General features: G+C 52.7%; 1 protein-coding gene across 1 annotated transcript; it reads left to right on the top strand.

The window, feature by feature from the left end:
• Positions 1-974: 974 nt before the first annotated feature.
• CCOS01_03637 (uncharacterized protein) lies at positions 975-12,922 on the top strand (the record flags this gene model as incomplete). The annotated part of the gene is made up of 2 exons (XM_060451823.1): positions 975-8,614; positions 8,674-12,922. 2 exons carry the CDS (start codon positions 975-977, stop codon positions 12,920-12,922), a joined length of 11,889 nt encoding a protein of 3,962 aa, XP_060318088.1.
• Between the last annotated feature and the right edge of the window lie 1,313 nt (positions 12,923-14,235).

Below are 14,235 nucleotides of genomic sequence, written 5' to 3' on the forward strand. Positions count from 1 at the left end.
GCCTTCGACAGAGTCGTATGCCCGTGCATTGCGCCATATCTTGTCAGAACTTTTGGTACGCCGGTGTCTCCTTATGACTCGACCTATGCTCAGCCCTTCCGCCGAGGCGGATGGAACAAACGGGGGGTCATCCCGCGCCACTCCTGATGCTTGGTGCAGCGAGTCAAGCAATCACCTCGAGCAAACCTCACGGGTTGTCAATCGTACAAATCTACTGTGTTTCAGGCTTTGACGCTTGCTTGCTGACCTGACTAGGTACTAACCTCGCTCACACATCATATGCACACGCCCCAATTTGTCTTATCCTGGACTTTTGAGGCGAGGTCGGAAATGTTCGGTCCCATACCGGGGCAGGATTGTATACCTGTTGGTATCATTCAATTCTCCCGGTTACAACACCGCGCTTGCCAATCTTTCCTATGCACATGCAAGATTGTCACCCCATGTACACCAAAGTACCATTGAATAGCACTGCAAGGGCTGTGAACATCGACCATGTCCCACGTCTCATCTCGCTCCACTGGGTATCCACTCCGGCCTCCATCGGATCGATTATTCTCTTTTCAGCAGACCAGACGTGGAAGGAACTTTCGGGCATAGGCTTGCTCTACGCCTCATGGATCACGACCTGCCCGGGGGGCAAGAGAATTGCCTCAGTATGTATACCTTGAGTGCCAGGCAACACACCAATCGAATACTACATGAAGCAATATGTTTGCATACATCTAACTCTTTGGAGAACCAACTTGGACTACCTAACTCGCTTGTAAGATTGAAATTGTCGGGTGCCTTCACGAAGACTCTCTTCTCTCCAGTTATTCTCATATCAGATGACAGCGACGTCTTTTCTCTCTTCTTGACACCTCCATTCAACACCCCCAAGGCATCCACCGCTCTCAACAGCACATTGGGTGTAGTTCTTTTAGCGCCTCTAGCTAGCTTTCTATCACCAAAAGCTACCAGGCTTTGTCACCATGCCTACACAACAAGAGCCCATAGCCATCATCGGCTCTGCATGCCGTTTCCCCGGCGGCGCATCATCCCCTACAAAGCTTTGGGAGCTGTTGAAAGAACCCAAGGATGTGTTACGCGACTTCGCCAGAGATCGACTGAATCTTGAGGCATTTCATCACTCCGATGGCGAGCATCATGGCGCCACCGATGTCTGCAGCAAGGGATATATTCTCGAGGAGGATAGCCGGCTGTTTGATGCCTCTTTCTTCAATATCAACCCAGCTGAGGCTGATGCCATGGACCCTCAGCAACGTCTCACACTCGAGACGGTATATGAATCACTCGAGTCTGCAGGCTACACACTCGACCAAATTCAAGGATCCTTGACGTCCGTGTTTCTCGGTGTAATGACTGGAGATTATCATGACATTCAACAAAGAGACCCAGAGACCATCAACCGATACCACGCCACCGGCACGTCCAAGAGCATCCTTTCGAATCGCGTGTCCTACTACTTCGACTTAAGAGGCCCTTCCATAACGATGGATACAGCCTGCTCTTCATCCCTCGCTGCCCTTCACCTCGCCGTTCAATCTCTTCGTAACGGCGAGTCCTCCACGGCTATTGCCATCGGAGTCAACTTGATCTTTGACGCTGCCGGCTATGTCGCTGAGTCCAAGCTTCACATGCTCAGTCCAACCTCACGTAGCCGCATGTGGGATGCAGGCGCGGATGGCTATGCTCGTGGAGAGGGAGTCGCTTCCGTCGTCCTGAAGCCCCTCAGCGCTGCCGTTCGCGATGGTGACCATATTGAGTCTGTTATTCGCGAGACTGGCATGAATAGCGATGGCCGTACCACTGGAATTACTATGCCCTCCTCCGCTGCGCAGGCCACACTCATCCGCCGAACGTACGACAATGCCGGATTAGACCCCATCGTTGATCGTCCACAATATTTTGAGGCCCATGGCACTGGTACTCTAGCCGGAGACCCGGTTGAGGCCCGAGCTATCCGAGAATCATTTTTCTCTCCCAGAACATCGTCGCCCGAAGACGCAGAAAAGCTCTTTTGCGGCTCCATCAAGACTGTCATTGGTCACACGGAAGGTTGTGCAGGTCTGGCAGGGTTGCTCAAGGTCTCTCTGGCCCTGCAAAATCACACGATTCCTCCCAACTTGCTATTCAACACCCTCAATCCTGCGATAAAGCCATTCTACGACCGACTTTGTGTACCAACTACGTCTATTCCTTGGCCAAAGATCCCAAACGGACCAAGAAGGGCCAGTTTAAACAGCTTCGGCTTCGGCGGGACCAATGTACACGCGATCATTGAGAGCTACACCCCTGAAGACTTGATTACCAGTGGAGACACTTTTATGAACGGCCTTTCTCATAAGTTTGTTGGGCCGTTGGTGGTCTCGTCCGAGAGGGAGTCGTCGCTTGCGGAGACTGTCGGCAAGTACGCCGACTTTATCAAGTCCCACCCTGATGTCGATCTAGAGGATCTGGCTCTCGTATCGCAGACGAAGCGCAGCTTGTTCTCTACTCGGGCGTTCTTCTCTGGAGAGACACGAGATAAGCTCATCGAGTTTCTCGAGATGGCTAGAGAAACCTCTCACACTGGGGCCGAGATTGGCATCAAAGCCCCCAGTGCTTCTGCTGGGCCTCCTGCGATTCTTGGAATCTTCACTGGCCAGGGAGCACAGTGGGCGTCGATGGGTCGGCTGATGATCGAATCATCCTATCAATTCAGGCAATCCATCATGAAGTGCGAAGACGCCCTAAGAGATATTTCAGACGCTCCATCGTGGTCTCTGGTGCAGGAGCTCACAGCTCCGGAAGAGGTTTCGCGCATCGGAGAAGCTGCCATCTCCCAACCACTCTGCACTGCAATTCAGATTGCCGTGGTTGACGTTCTGGCCTATTCAGGAGTTCGCTTCGATTCGGTCGTCGGCCACTCTTCAGGAGAGATCGCCGCCGTTTACGCAGCCGGCATCATCTCCGCCGCTGACGCTATGAAGATTGCATATTATCGTGGTTTATACGCCAAGCTTGCCCTCAGCCAGTCAGGTGCACGAGGCTCTATGATGGCGATCGGCCTCGGGTTCGAGGATGCCATGGCCTTTTGCGACGAACCGCAGTTCAAGGGTCGGATCGGCCTTGCCGCTAGCAACTCCCCTACCAGCACTACTCTATCCGGCGATGAAGTTGCCATTAATGAGGCCAAGGCAATACTGGAAGAGCAAAAGACATTCACCCGCCTCTTGAAGGTAGATACTGCCTACCACTCGCATCACATGATGCCTTGCGCCAAGCCTTACCTGGCGGCTCTCAAGGCATGCAATATCAAAGTCAATACGCCATCTGATCGTTGCGTGTGGATATCATCGGTCCACGGACATGCTGAGCTTCTCGATGATGAAGCCAGTCTCTCAGTCTTGTCGGGCCAGTATTGGATCGACAATATGGTGAGACCCGTTCTGTTCTCCGAGGCTACTGAATGTTCTCTGTGGAGAGCCGGGCCATTCAACCTTGTACTCGAGATCGGACCGCATCCAGCACTCAAGGGACCTGCATCGCAGACAATGAAGACTGCTCTTGGCCATATTCTGCCTTACGCTACTTTTCTACGACGTGGCTATAATGATGTCGAAGCCTTTTCTGGTGGAATTGGCTACATCTGGAGCTACCTCGGTTCAGTGGTCGATTTTTCGGGCTACCGCAAAGCCATGCACGGCCCAGATGCACATCCAGCCCGAATGCTCAAGGGCCTCCCTTCCTACGCGTGGCATCATGACAAGATCCACTGGAAAGAAGCACGCCTCTCGCGTCGGTATCGTCTAGCCGACAAGGCACCTCATGAACTCCTGGGTAGGCGCACTATCGATGACTCGGAAACAGATTTGAGATGGCGCAACATCTTGAAGCTGAGTGAGCTGCCTTGGGTGCGTGGGCACGTCTTTCAAGGACTCGTTCTGTTTCCAACATCGGGATACATGGCCATGGCAATACAAGCAGCAATGGAGATAGCGGACTCTCGGCCGGTCAAGTTTATCGAGATCCGCGACCTCGTTATTCCTCGTGCACTGACGATGGAAGAGAACCATCCTGGTGTGGAATCTGTCTTTTCCATCAAGAGGACCTATATAAACGATGATGACGAGGCCATTTTTCGAGGAGAATTCTCCTGTCATACTTGCTCGAATGAAGCCACTGGGACACTGGAACGGAACTGCGCTGGGTCGATCATCATTGACTTTGGCGAGCCTTCGGCCGATACTCTACCACCTCGTGCCCAAGGGCAATCCGGCGTCGCCTCGGTGGATACGGAAGAATACTACTCTTCGCTGCTCAAAATCGGCTTGAATTATCAAGGACTTTTCCGTGGCATCAAGTCTGTCAACCGCACAATGGGTTATGCCACAACCAAGGCGTCATGGAATCAGTCCGACGTCGGCGACAAATATGTGATGCACCCCGGGCCGCTAGATGTTGCTTTTCACTCCATTATTGCAGCATTTTGCACTCCCCTCAGCGGTGCTCTATGGGCACCGTATCTGCCGGTCAAGGTCGACCGTCTGGCTCTCACACCCAACATCGATTACCAAGGAGAACCTGGCCAGATCAACTTTGACGTAGACACATTCGTCACGAGGACTACGGCAAATACTTTCGAGGGAGACGTTCATATTATTGGCCCGGATGGCCGAACAGGCTTACAGGCCGAGGGTCTGACGCTGAAGCTATTCACCGAAGCCCGCCCCTCCGATGACCGTCCCATGTTCTCTAAGACGGTATGGAAGACGGATGTCCTCGGTTCATTGTCAAACCTCGAAGAGATTTCGCCCGATGCTGAAGAGCTAGCACTTGCCGAGGCTATTGATCGAACGTCTTTATTTTTCATCAAGAAGATCTTTGACCATCTTTCGGATGCTGATGTTTCGGAGTGGAAGTGGTTCCACAAGGCGTTTTTCAATGCCTCCAAAGCTTGCCTCCAGGAGACCCGAGATGGAACCCATCCAACGACAAGGAAGGAATGGCTCGAAGACTCCGAAGACTTGATCATGGCATACAAGGAAAATTACTCCAACCAGGCCGACATCAAACTCATCCATGCTGTCGCCAACAACGTTGTGGATGTCATGACAGATGATGTGCAGCTACTAGAGATCATGCTCGTGGACAACATGCTGAGCAACCTCTATACTGACGGGCGTGCGATGAAACCGCTCAACAATCTCATCGCGGAACTCGTCGAGAATCTGTCGCACAAACATCCACGAATGGATATTTTGGAGATCGGAGCTGGCACTGGCGGCACCACCCACTCTGTTCTCAGTCGAATTGGCGACGCCTTCGGCCACTATACCTATACCGACATCTCAGCCGGCTTCTTCGAGAACGCAAAGAAGCGATTCGAGCCCCACAACAAGCGCATCACCTACAAGGTTCTCGACATCGAACGAGACACGACCGAGCAGGGCATTCTCGCAGGCAGCCAAGATCTGATTTTGGCTTCAAACGTTCTGCACGCGACGAGAAACCTTAGGGAGACCATGGCCAATGTCCGCAGGTTGCTCAAACCTGGAGGCTATCTCATCATGATGGAAGTCACTGGCGAGTTCCTTCAAATGATGTTTCTCATGGGCGGTCTACCTGGGTGGTGGCTGGGGGTTGATGAAGGGCGCGTTCGTGGGCCCGGCGTTGGCTTGACAGAGTGGGACACGATTCTCCAAGATGCCGGTTTCAGTGGCGCAGACAAGTATGTCACGGATCTTCCGCACGCCCAGAAGCATGCTTGCTCTGTCATTGTTGCTCAAGCTGTCGATGAGAGGTTCCAACTACTTCAAGATCCGTTGTCCTCCCTGGACGAGGTGCCCCTTGAGCAGCGCCTGTTGATCATTGGCGGTAAGACGCTCCCCGTGTCTCGCATGATCAAGAACATCGAGCGCCTTGCCTCCAGGTTCACCGACAAAGTGTTGCTGGTTGAGAGCGTGGACGCAATTCTGGACAGGCATGTTGATACCATGACATCTGTCATCAGCCTCACAGAGATGGAAAAGCCTCTCTTTTCCGAGCCGATGACGGAAGAGAGACTGTCGAAACTCCAACGTCTGTTCTCGCATGCTACCAACACTCTTTGGGTGACCAATGGTCGCCTTGATGAGGATCCTTTTGCCAATATGATGACTGGACTCGGTCGCGCTTTGATCACTGAGCTTCCGCAGCTCAACCTCCAGTTTCTCGATGTCACCAAGTCGACAACATTTGACGCCCGCTTCATTGTCGAGTCGTTCCTCAAGTTGAAGCTGGCCAAGTCTCCTGAGTTTTCCCGCTCGCCTATGCTCTGGTCCACCGAGCCAGAACTTTCACTTCAAGAGGACGTCCTGCGCATTCCTCGAGTTATCATGGACGACGAGAGGAATAACCGGCTGAATTCTTTACGTCGCACCATCACGAAGGATGTGCTCCTTGCTGAGACTGAAGTCATTGTTTGTCCAACTGAGGACAGCCTCTGTCTACAAGAGAAAGCGGCTTGGCTCAGAAGACACTCAGCACCAGGGCACAGAGACTCCTCACTTTGCGTCAAGCAGTCCGTTTCCTTACCGTTCTGCAAGGGAATAGGCCCCGTTCTTTGCGCAGGCACAATGGGCCTGAAGGATGAGACTGTGCTAGCATTCACCGCCTATCACTGTTCAAGGGTAGTCATTACTGACTCCAATACTTTCATTACATCGGTTCCGGGACCCATACCCAACGCCATCTTGGTCGCTACAGCCCATCATCTCGTCGCAACTCGTCTGCATTCCAGGCTATGTGCCATTTCGTCGAGAAACGATGCCATCCTTATCTATGGAGCCACTCCTGACATGACCGCTGTACTCCGCACGAAGTCGAGCGGTCTCAAACTTGTCTTTGCAACCTCTGAGGAGGAGGAGATGGCGCAAGGGTCCATCTTTATTCACAAGAGGGCATCTGCACGATCAATCCGGCTTCTATTACCGAGAGGTATCAGATACGTAGTCGATCTCAGTTACGCAACCAACGACACTATTAAAAGCCGCCTCGTGGAGCTTTATGAGCAAGTCACCTTTTCCGTCGACCTGGCTGATGTTCTCGACGGAAGCGACTTGCTCCGACAAGCTTTCTCCTCTGCTTCTGAGTCGACCGCGTCCACCTTCTCGATTATTCCTGCGAGAGATCTGCCTGGCTTGTCTCCAGCGTCCTTGGGCTACCCTACTATTGTCAACTGGGCTTCCACGGGTTCTATTCCAGTCACTGTCCAGCCTATCAATGGTGGAGGACTCTTCTCCGCAGAGAAGACTTACCTGATGGTGGGCTTGGTCTCGGATCTAGGTCGATCGATCTGCCGCTGGATGATTGAGAATGGCGCTAAGTACATCGTAATCACTAGCCGCAGTGCTATAGTCGATTCTCTCTGGCTCTCCGAAATGGAAGCACTCGGCGCCGTGATTTCGGTCCACAAGATGGATGTGTCCGAACGCAAGTCAGTTCAGACAGTCTGCGACATCATCAAGAAGACACTTCCTCCCATCGCAGGTGTCTGTAACGGCGCGCTTGTCCTCAAGGATCAGCTCTTTGTCGAAATGGACGCTTCCGCTCTCAACGACGTATTTGCACCCAAGGTGGCGGGCACAATCCATCTTGACGAGTATTTCTCGGAACCCACTCTTGACTTCTTTATCCTCTTTTCGTCCATGAGCTCTGTCGTCGGAAACGCCGGACAGGCCAACTATAATGCCGCTTCTTTATTCCAAGCAGCAGTTGCGAACAAGAGGCGAGCCAAGGGCCTGGCAGCATCCGTCATGTCGCTTGGCATGGTCGCCGACGTGGGCTACATCGCCCAACGAGGCCCCAGTCTCATGGAGAAGCTCAAGAAGGTCTTCTACATGCCAATTTCCGAGGCAGACGCTCACCTGATCTTCGCCGAGGCCGTGGTGGCAAGCAGGCCAGAAAACGCCGACGGCACAATCGAGATGGTCTCTGGAATCCAGCCCTTCAACTACACATCTTCGACCAAGGCGCGTCCACCCTGGTTCTCCAACTCACGCTTCTCGCACTTTGTCCGCGAGGAAGAAGAAGCGCAGGAGAGCGCTCTGGGCAACCTCAGCAGTGTCCATGTCAAAGAGCAGATGGATGCTGCAGGATCCGAGGAAGAGGCCACAGCCGCACTGCTTGCAGCCTTTGGGGCCAGGATGGAGTCCATGCTCCAGATGAGCGCGGGAAGCCTGAATGTTGAAGCGCCTCTGCTGGATGTTGGCATCGATTCCCTGCTTGCGGTCGAAATTCGAACGTGGTTCTTGAAAGAGGTGCACGTGGATGTGCCTGTCCTGAAGACCCTGAGCGGAGACAACGCTCGCGACATTTGCGCGGATGCCGTCAAGAAGTACATGTCAGCCAAGATGCAAGATGGTGGGAGCAAGTCGGCCGATGGGCCAGCCGGATTGGAGGTGGAGGTGTCCACGGCATCGGAGCAATTGAGCGGCACTGAGGCCTCCAGCGTAGGCACGTCGAGCCCCGAAAAGGAGGGGAGTATCACCACGCCTAGCAGCGTGAGCGAGGCGGGATCCGATTTCAAGAAGCTTCAGCAAAGGAAGGAAGTTGTTCGAACTGAAAAGCTGTCATTTGCGCAGTCGAGGTAGATGATCCTCTCCTGTATAAAGCCAGTCCGTATGAGTTAGCTAAGCGTGTACATAGACTCTGGTTTCTCAATCAATTCTCTGAAGACCCAACATCTTACAACAGTCTTTATGTCTATGATGTGAAGGGCAATATCCAGATACTCCGACTGAGAAGGGCCGTCTCAGCTGCGGTCACTCATCATGACGCGTTGCGCACTTGCTTCTCAACTAGGCCAGGCAATGGAGAGCCCGTTCAATCGATTTTGAAGACGCCAGAAGATTGCTTGAAGCATATCAAGAACCCTGAAGAGGATTCAGTGCAGCGCGAAATGGAGGCATTGCGCAAGCACAACTGGAATCTCGCCGACGGTGATGTCTTCCGTATGGTTCTCGTTAGCCATTCTCCCGACGACCACACTATGCTTATTGGATACCACCACATCATCATGGATGGTGTGAGCCTGCACGTCTTCATGCGAGATCTCAATGTACTGTATGCTGGAAAGTCTATCAACAAGGCGACGAAGCAGTACCTGGATCTCGCGATGGAAGAGCGGACGGCTATGGAGAACGGTCTTTTGGATGACAAGATTGACTTCTGGAAGCGGGAACACTCCTCCCCGGCAGAAACACTCTCTCTCCTCCCCTTCGCGCGCGTCAAGTCCCGCCCAATTTCCGAATCCTATGCAAACATCGAGTCTGTCAGGGACGTTGGGCGCGACTTCTCGGAGAGAATCAAGCGGGCCAGCCGAGGTCTCAGCGTAACGCCCTTCCACTTCTATCTCGCCGGGATGCAGACTCTCCTGCATCGACTACTCGGCGTAGAAGACATTTGCATTGGCATCACGGACGCGAATCGTACGCCTGAAAGCTCTCAAGTAATCGGCTTCTTTCTCAACCTCCTACCGATTCGCTTCCAGGTTGAAAAGGCCGAGAAATTTGGCGACCTCGTCAAGAAGACGAGTCAGCGATATTATGCCGCGCAAGCCAACTCGGGCGTACCCTTTGATGTGATTTTAGACAAGGCGAATATCACGCGGGACATGACGCACACGCCCCTGTTCCAGGTCGCCATGAACTATCGCCAAGGCAGCTTTTCGAGCATCCCCTTGGGCGGGTGCAGCCTGACTGTCAAAGAGGGGTTCGATGCCAAGAGCCCTTACGATCTCGCCTTTAGCGTCACGCCGACGGAAGACGCATGTTACCTTCAGATCGTGGGCCGAGACGACTTGTACGACCAAGCTGCGACAGACCTGCTCCTCGACATGTATGTGACGCTGCTCGATGATGCGGCTAAGGTTACATCCAAGACGCTTCCGGAGTGCCAGCTCTATGATCCTCGTGATGTCGATCGGGCGATCGCCATTGGACGGGGCGAGGATATTGACTTCGGATGGCCAGATACCTTGACTGAAAGACTTGATCGGATTTTCAGCAGTCACGGAGACGAAGTTGCTCTCAAGGATACGGCCACAGCGCTGACGTACTCACAATTGGCTGGCAAGGTGGCTGGTCTGGCCGCCATACTCTCGGGTAAGACGCAGCTCGGGTCACGAATTGCAGTCTTGTGCGATCCCACGGTCGACTGGGTTGTTGCTATGCTCGCGATTCTTCGTGCTGGTGCTGTTTATCTGCCCCTCGATACCAAGTTGCCCAGCGAGCGTCTAGCTGCAATTCTCGAAGCCTCGAAACCAGATTTGATCATTTGCCACGCGTTAACGCGGCAAAGGGCAGACGATCTTTCCAGCAACATCTCCATCATCGACGTTTCTGACAATTCTGACGTCAAAAATGTCCCAAATTTGGAACAGCCGGGCTCAGCGACGTTTATCCTTTTCACGTCCGGATCCACAGGGACTCCCAAGGGCATCGAGCTCACGTCCGCTGGCATCATCAACTACGCAGCAACCAAAGCCTCAAAGCTCCATCTCGACCGCGAAGTCGTTCTACAGCAGAGCTCGCTCGGCTTCGACATGTCCATCGCGCAGGCGTTCAATGCGCTGACTAATGGCGGCACTCTTGTTATCGTCCCGCAAGAAAGCCGTGGAGATCCCGTCGCCCTCACGAAGATCATGGTTGACGAAGGCGTCACGTTCACGCTTGGCACGCCTACGGAATATCTCATGCTCATTCGACATGGTCGCGAGGGCATTGAGAGGCAGACTAGCTGGAGACATGCTTGCACCGGCGGAGAGGCTGTCAATGGCCATTTAAGAGATACGTTTCGAAGGCTGGAGCATGTACCCACAGTGACAGACTGCTATGGCCCAACGGAGATTTCGTGCTGCGCAACGATGCGAACAGTAGATCTTGACGAAGAAGAAGCCGTCGTTTCTGGCTCCGTTGGCTTAACGAATCCAAACACCTCAATTCTCATCATCGATGAGGACGGCATTGTTGTGCCGTCTGGCATCCCGGGGGAGATCTGTGTTGGCGGTGTAGGCGTGTCCCAAGGCTATCTCGACTCAGATCTGTCAAAAGAGAAGTTCACAGAGAACCCATTTGCTTCCCCACGGGACGCTTCAATGGGATGGACCACAATGTACAAGACAGGCGACAAAGGCACCCTACGCTTCGATGGGTCTTTGTACTTCATGGGTCGCATGGATGGCGACACTACGATCAAGATTCGCGGGCTGCGTGTGGACCTTGAAGACGTCTCCAATGTCATTGTTAAAGAGTCCAAGGGAGAAATTGCAGATGCAGTCGTCACCGTTCGCGGGGATCCTGCTTTCCTCGTCGCTCATGTCGTCCTCTCCAAACACTCAGTCGTGGTCGAGGCCGACCTTCAGACCTTTGCTAGCACGCTTCCGCTTCCTAGCTACATGAAGCCCTCACTGATCATCCCTCTGGACCGCATTCCCGTCAGCAGAAATGGGAAAGTCGATCGCCTCGTCATCGCCCTATTACCCATCGCGCGCCCGCCAGCAGCACAACCGGCATCACCGCAGGGCGCCAAAGAAATGAGTCTCGCCGAGGGAGAGCTCCGTCTTCTTTGGAATTCCGTCCTTCACCAGACGTCCTCACAGTTGATCAACGGCGAGCCTCTGACATCAGACTCGGATTTCTTCTTGATCGGGGGCACATCGCTCCTTCTAGTGATGCTGCAGAGTGCAATCCGCACATCCATGGGTATACAGGTTTCGCTCAAAGACATGTACCACTCCAGCACGCTTGGTGAAATGACTACCTTACTCTTCCGGCGGAAGAGCGAAAATCATGTGCCGGAATCGATTGATTGGGAAGCTGAGACGGCTCTTCTTAGCCCTCTCGACCTTGGGATTCGTGGAGATACACCGAGGAATGCAGTTGCAATGGAGATTCTCATGACGGGATCAACAGGTTTCCTCGGCAGCGCAATCCTCTCATCCTTGTTAAAGAGCCCAAAAGTAGCGAGGGTCCACTGCATCGCAATTGAGGCCGATACCAAGATGCCATCACACCCCCAGCATGACAAAATCACAATTCATACTGGAAGCCTTCTCGAACCCCGACTCGGCATGTCACCAGAGACCTACACCCGCCTCCAAAACACAGTCGATGCGGTTGTCCTCGCAGGTGCTCAGGGCCACTGTTTAAACAACTACGCTACCCTCCGCATACCCAATGTTGATTCCACGAAAGTGATGGGCTTGTTCGCCCTTCCGCGGCGGATACCGCTTCACTTTATCTCTTCGAATCGGGTCACACTACTTGATCCCGTCGCAGAGGCTGCGATGCCGCCTGTAAGCGTTAGTCGTCATTCGCCGAGGGCGGATGGAGGGGAGGGTTTCACAGCTGCGAAATGGGCGAGCGAGGTGTTTTTGGAGAAGTTATCCGCAGCAGCAGTGACGGAGAAGAATGAGAGGGGTCTACTACCCGTCACAATTCATCGGCCCTGTGCTGTCGTAGGCGACAAAGCGCCCCTCGAAGACGCGCTCAACGCGCTGCTACGGTTCTCAAAGCTCATGGGCGCCGTGCCGCGGATTGAGGGGTTGAATGTTGAGGGATACTTTGATTTCGAGCGGGTCGAGGACGTGGCGGGTGAGATCGCAACTGCTGTCGTCAGTCTACGAGATCCTACCTCGTTAAGCCCATATCGTGATAATAGCCAGGCAGGAGGGGTTTTGTTCAGGCATTATTCGAGTGGTGTCCGGGTACCGCCAACGGAATTCAAGGCTTACATGGAGAAATCATATGGCGGAGAGTTCCTTGAGCTGGACATGGATCAGTGGATTGAGGGCGCGAGGAGAGAGGGCATTGAGGAGTTGATTGTTGCATATTTGAAGGCTGTAACTGAGAGAGGAGAGAGAATGGTGTTTCCGTTCATGGGAAGTACTTTGTAAGTGAGCATAAGCCTGAGTTATCGTGCTAGTACCTAGGTAGTAATCCATGTAGTTGTCGACGTTGGAGGGTAGCTGATAGCTTAAATACTTTAATCGCGAATTTTCCACGCAACACAGAGCCGTTGACCAACAATAGGTAGAGTGGACGAGCGCTCTATATTTCGAAACAAGACTTTGCATGAGCACTGCACTTTGAACTCATGCGAAGGGCACCATCAATCGTCCGATGAGGTTTTTGGTTAGTTCCCCAGATTACTCAAACTGCGTGCACTCGCCGCTAAAGTAAGGTATGTGGCAAAAGCCTCACTGCAATTTTGAGCCATTCAAAGGGCATGTCTGCCCTATACCATCATGCTGACTAGTGTCTCCAGTTTCCCTTCTCGGCCTCATGCTGGTTCATAGCGTTCCTGGTCAAAAAGCTTAGAGAAAGACCATGTTCGTATTGAAGAGGTAATGCTTTTCCCCTCTCATCGTTGTGGGACCTCTTGAGGGTGGTCGGTGAAATGCCGTCTCCATCCTCCTCGACTGCTGTACCACATCATTGAGATCGAAAGGCCCAAGCCAACCTTGGCACCTCATTTCTCACAATATGATACGAGCTATTAGAGTGCCATATATCAACATTTAGCTGCTAAGAGCCTCTCTACTAGTTGATGGAATGGTCTGTTGGTCAGCACATAAGTCATCTTCTTTCAGAGTGCTTTCATAGCGCGTAAAGGCCGTAAATTGAGAAAGACCCTACACTAGGTGCCCCGATCGTGAGGTGGTCTCTGACAAACTGATGCTGTCCGATTCGTTGCCACAATGTTGGCGTTGAACACAACAAACAAGAGCCCGCTGTGGATAAATTCCGCAAATCGAAAAGCATTTTCCTATTTCGTCCATAGCTCAGTACTTGAGCAAGGATGTTGCATGGGTGGGCGTTCCCACGAGACGTTTCCAGCGTTCTGTGTCACCTGGTATAACTCACAAGGTTAGCTCCTAATCAGGCTCAGTAATCATTTGCAAGATACTAGTAAAAGAGAACGATAACTCCGAACATTGAAACCTGTAGACTAAGAACCTCATTGGCGGGGCGTATTTTGTTTCTGCTTTAACTCTTAAATGGTAGGGCACACAGTGTGGGGGAAATCGCCGTCTGTTGGACGTGTTTTGTGTGTTTTCCGGGTTGTTGGAACTAACCTAGTTCCAGAAGCAGTTGCGGCACAAGCAGCAGGGTTTCTTTCTGTGCCCATGGTCAATGAAGAATTGATGTATCTTTCCGATTTCTTATCAATGACACGATTCTCCACATCTTTGCGTGATGTTACATT

The sequence above is a fragment of the Colletotrichum costaricense genome (assembly GCF_030867565.1).
Source record: "Colletotrichum costaricense strain IMI 309622 chromosome Unknown Scaffold_3.1, whole genome shotgun sequence".
Classification (NCBI taxonomy): domain Eukaryota; kingdom Fungi; phylum Ascomycota; class Sordariomycetes; order Glomerellales; family Glomerellaceae; genus Colletotrichum; species Colletotrichum costaricense.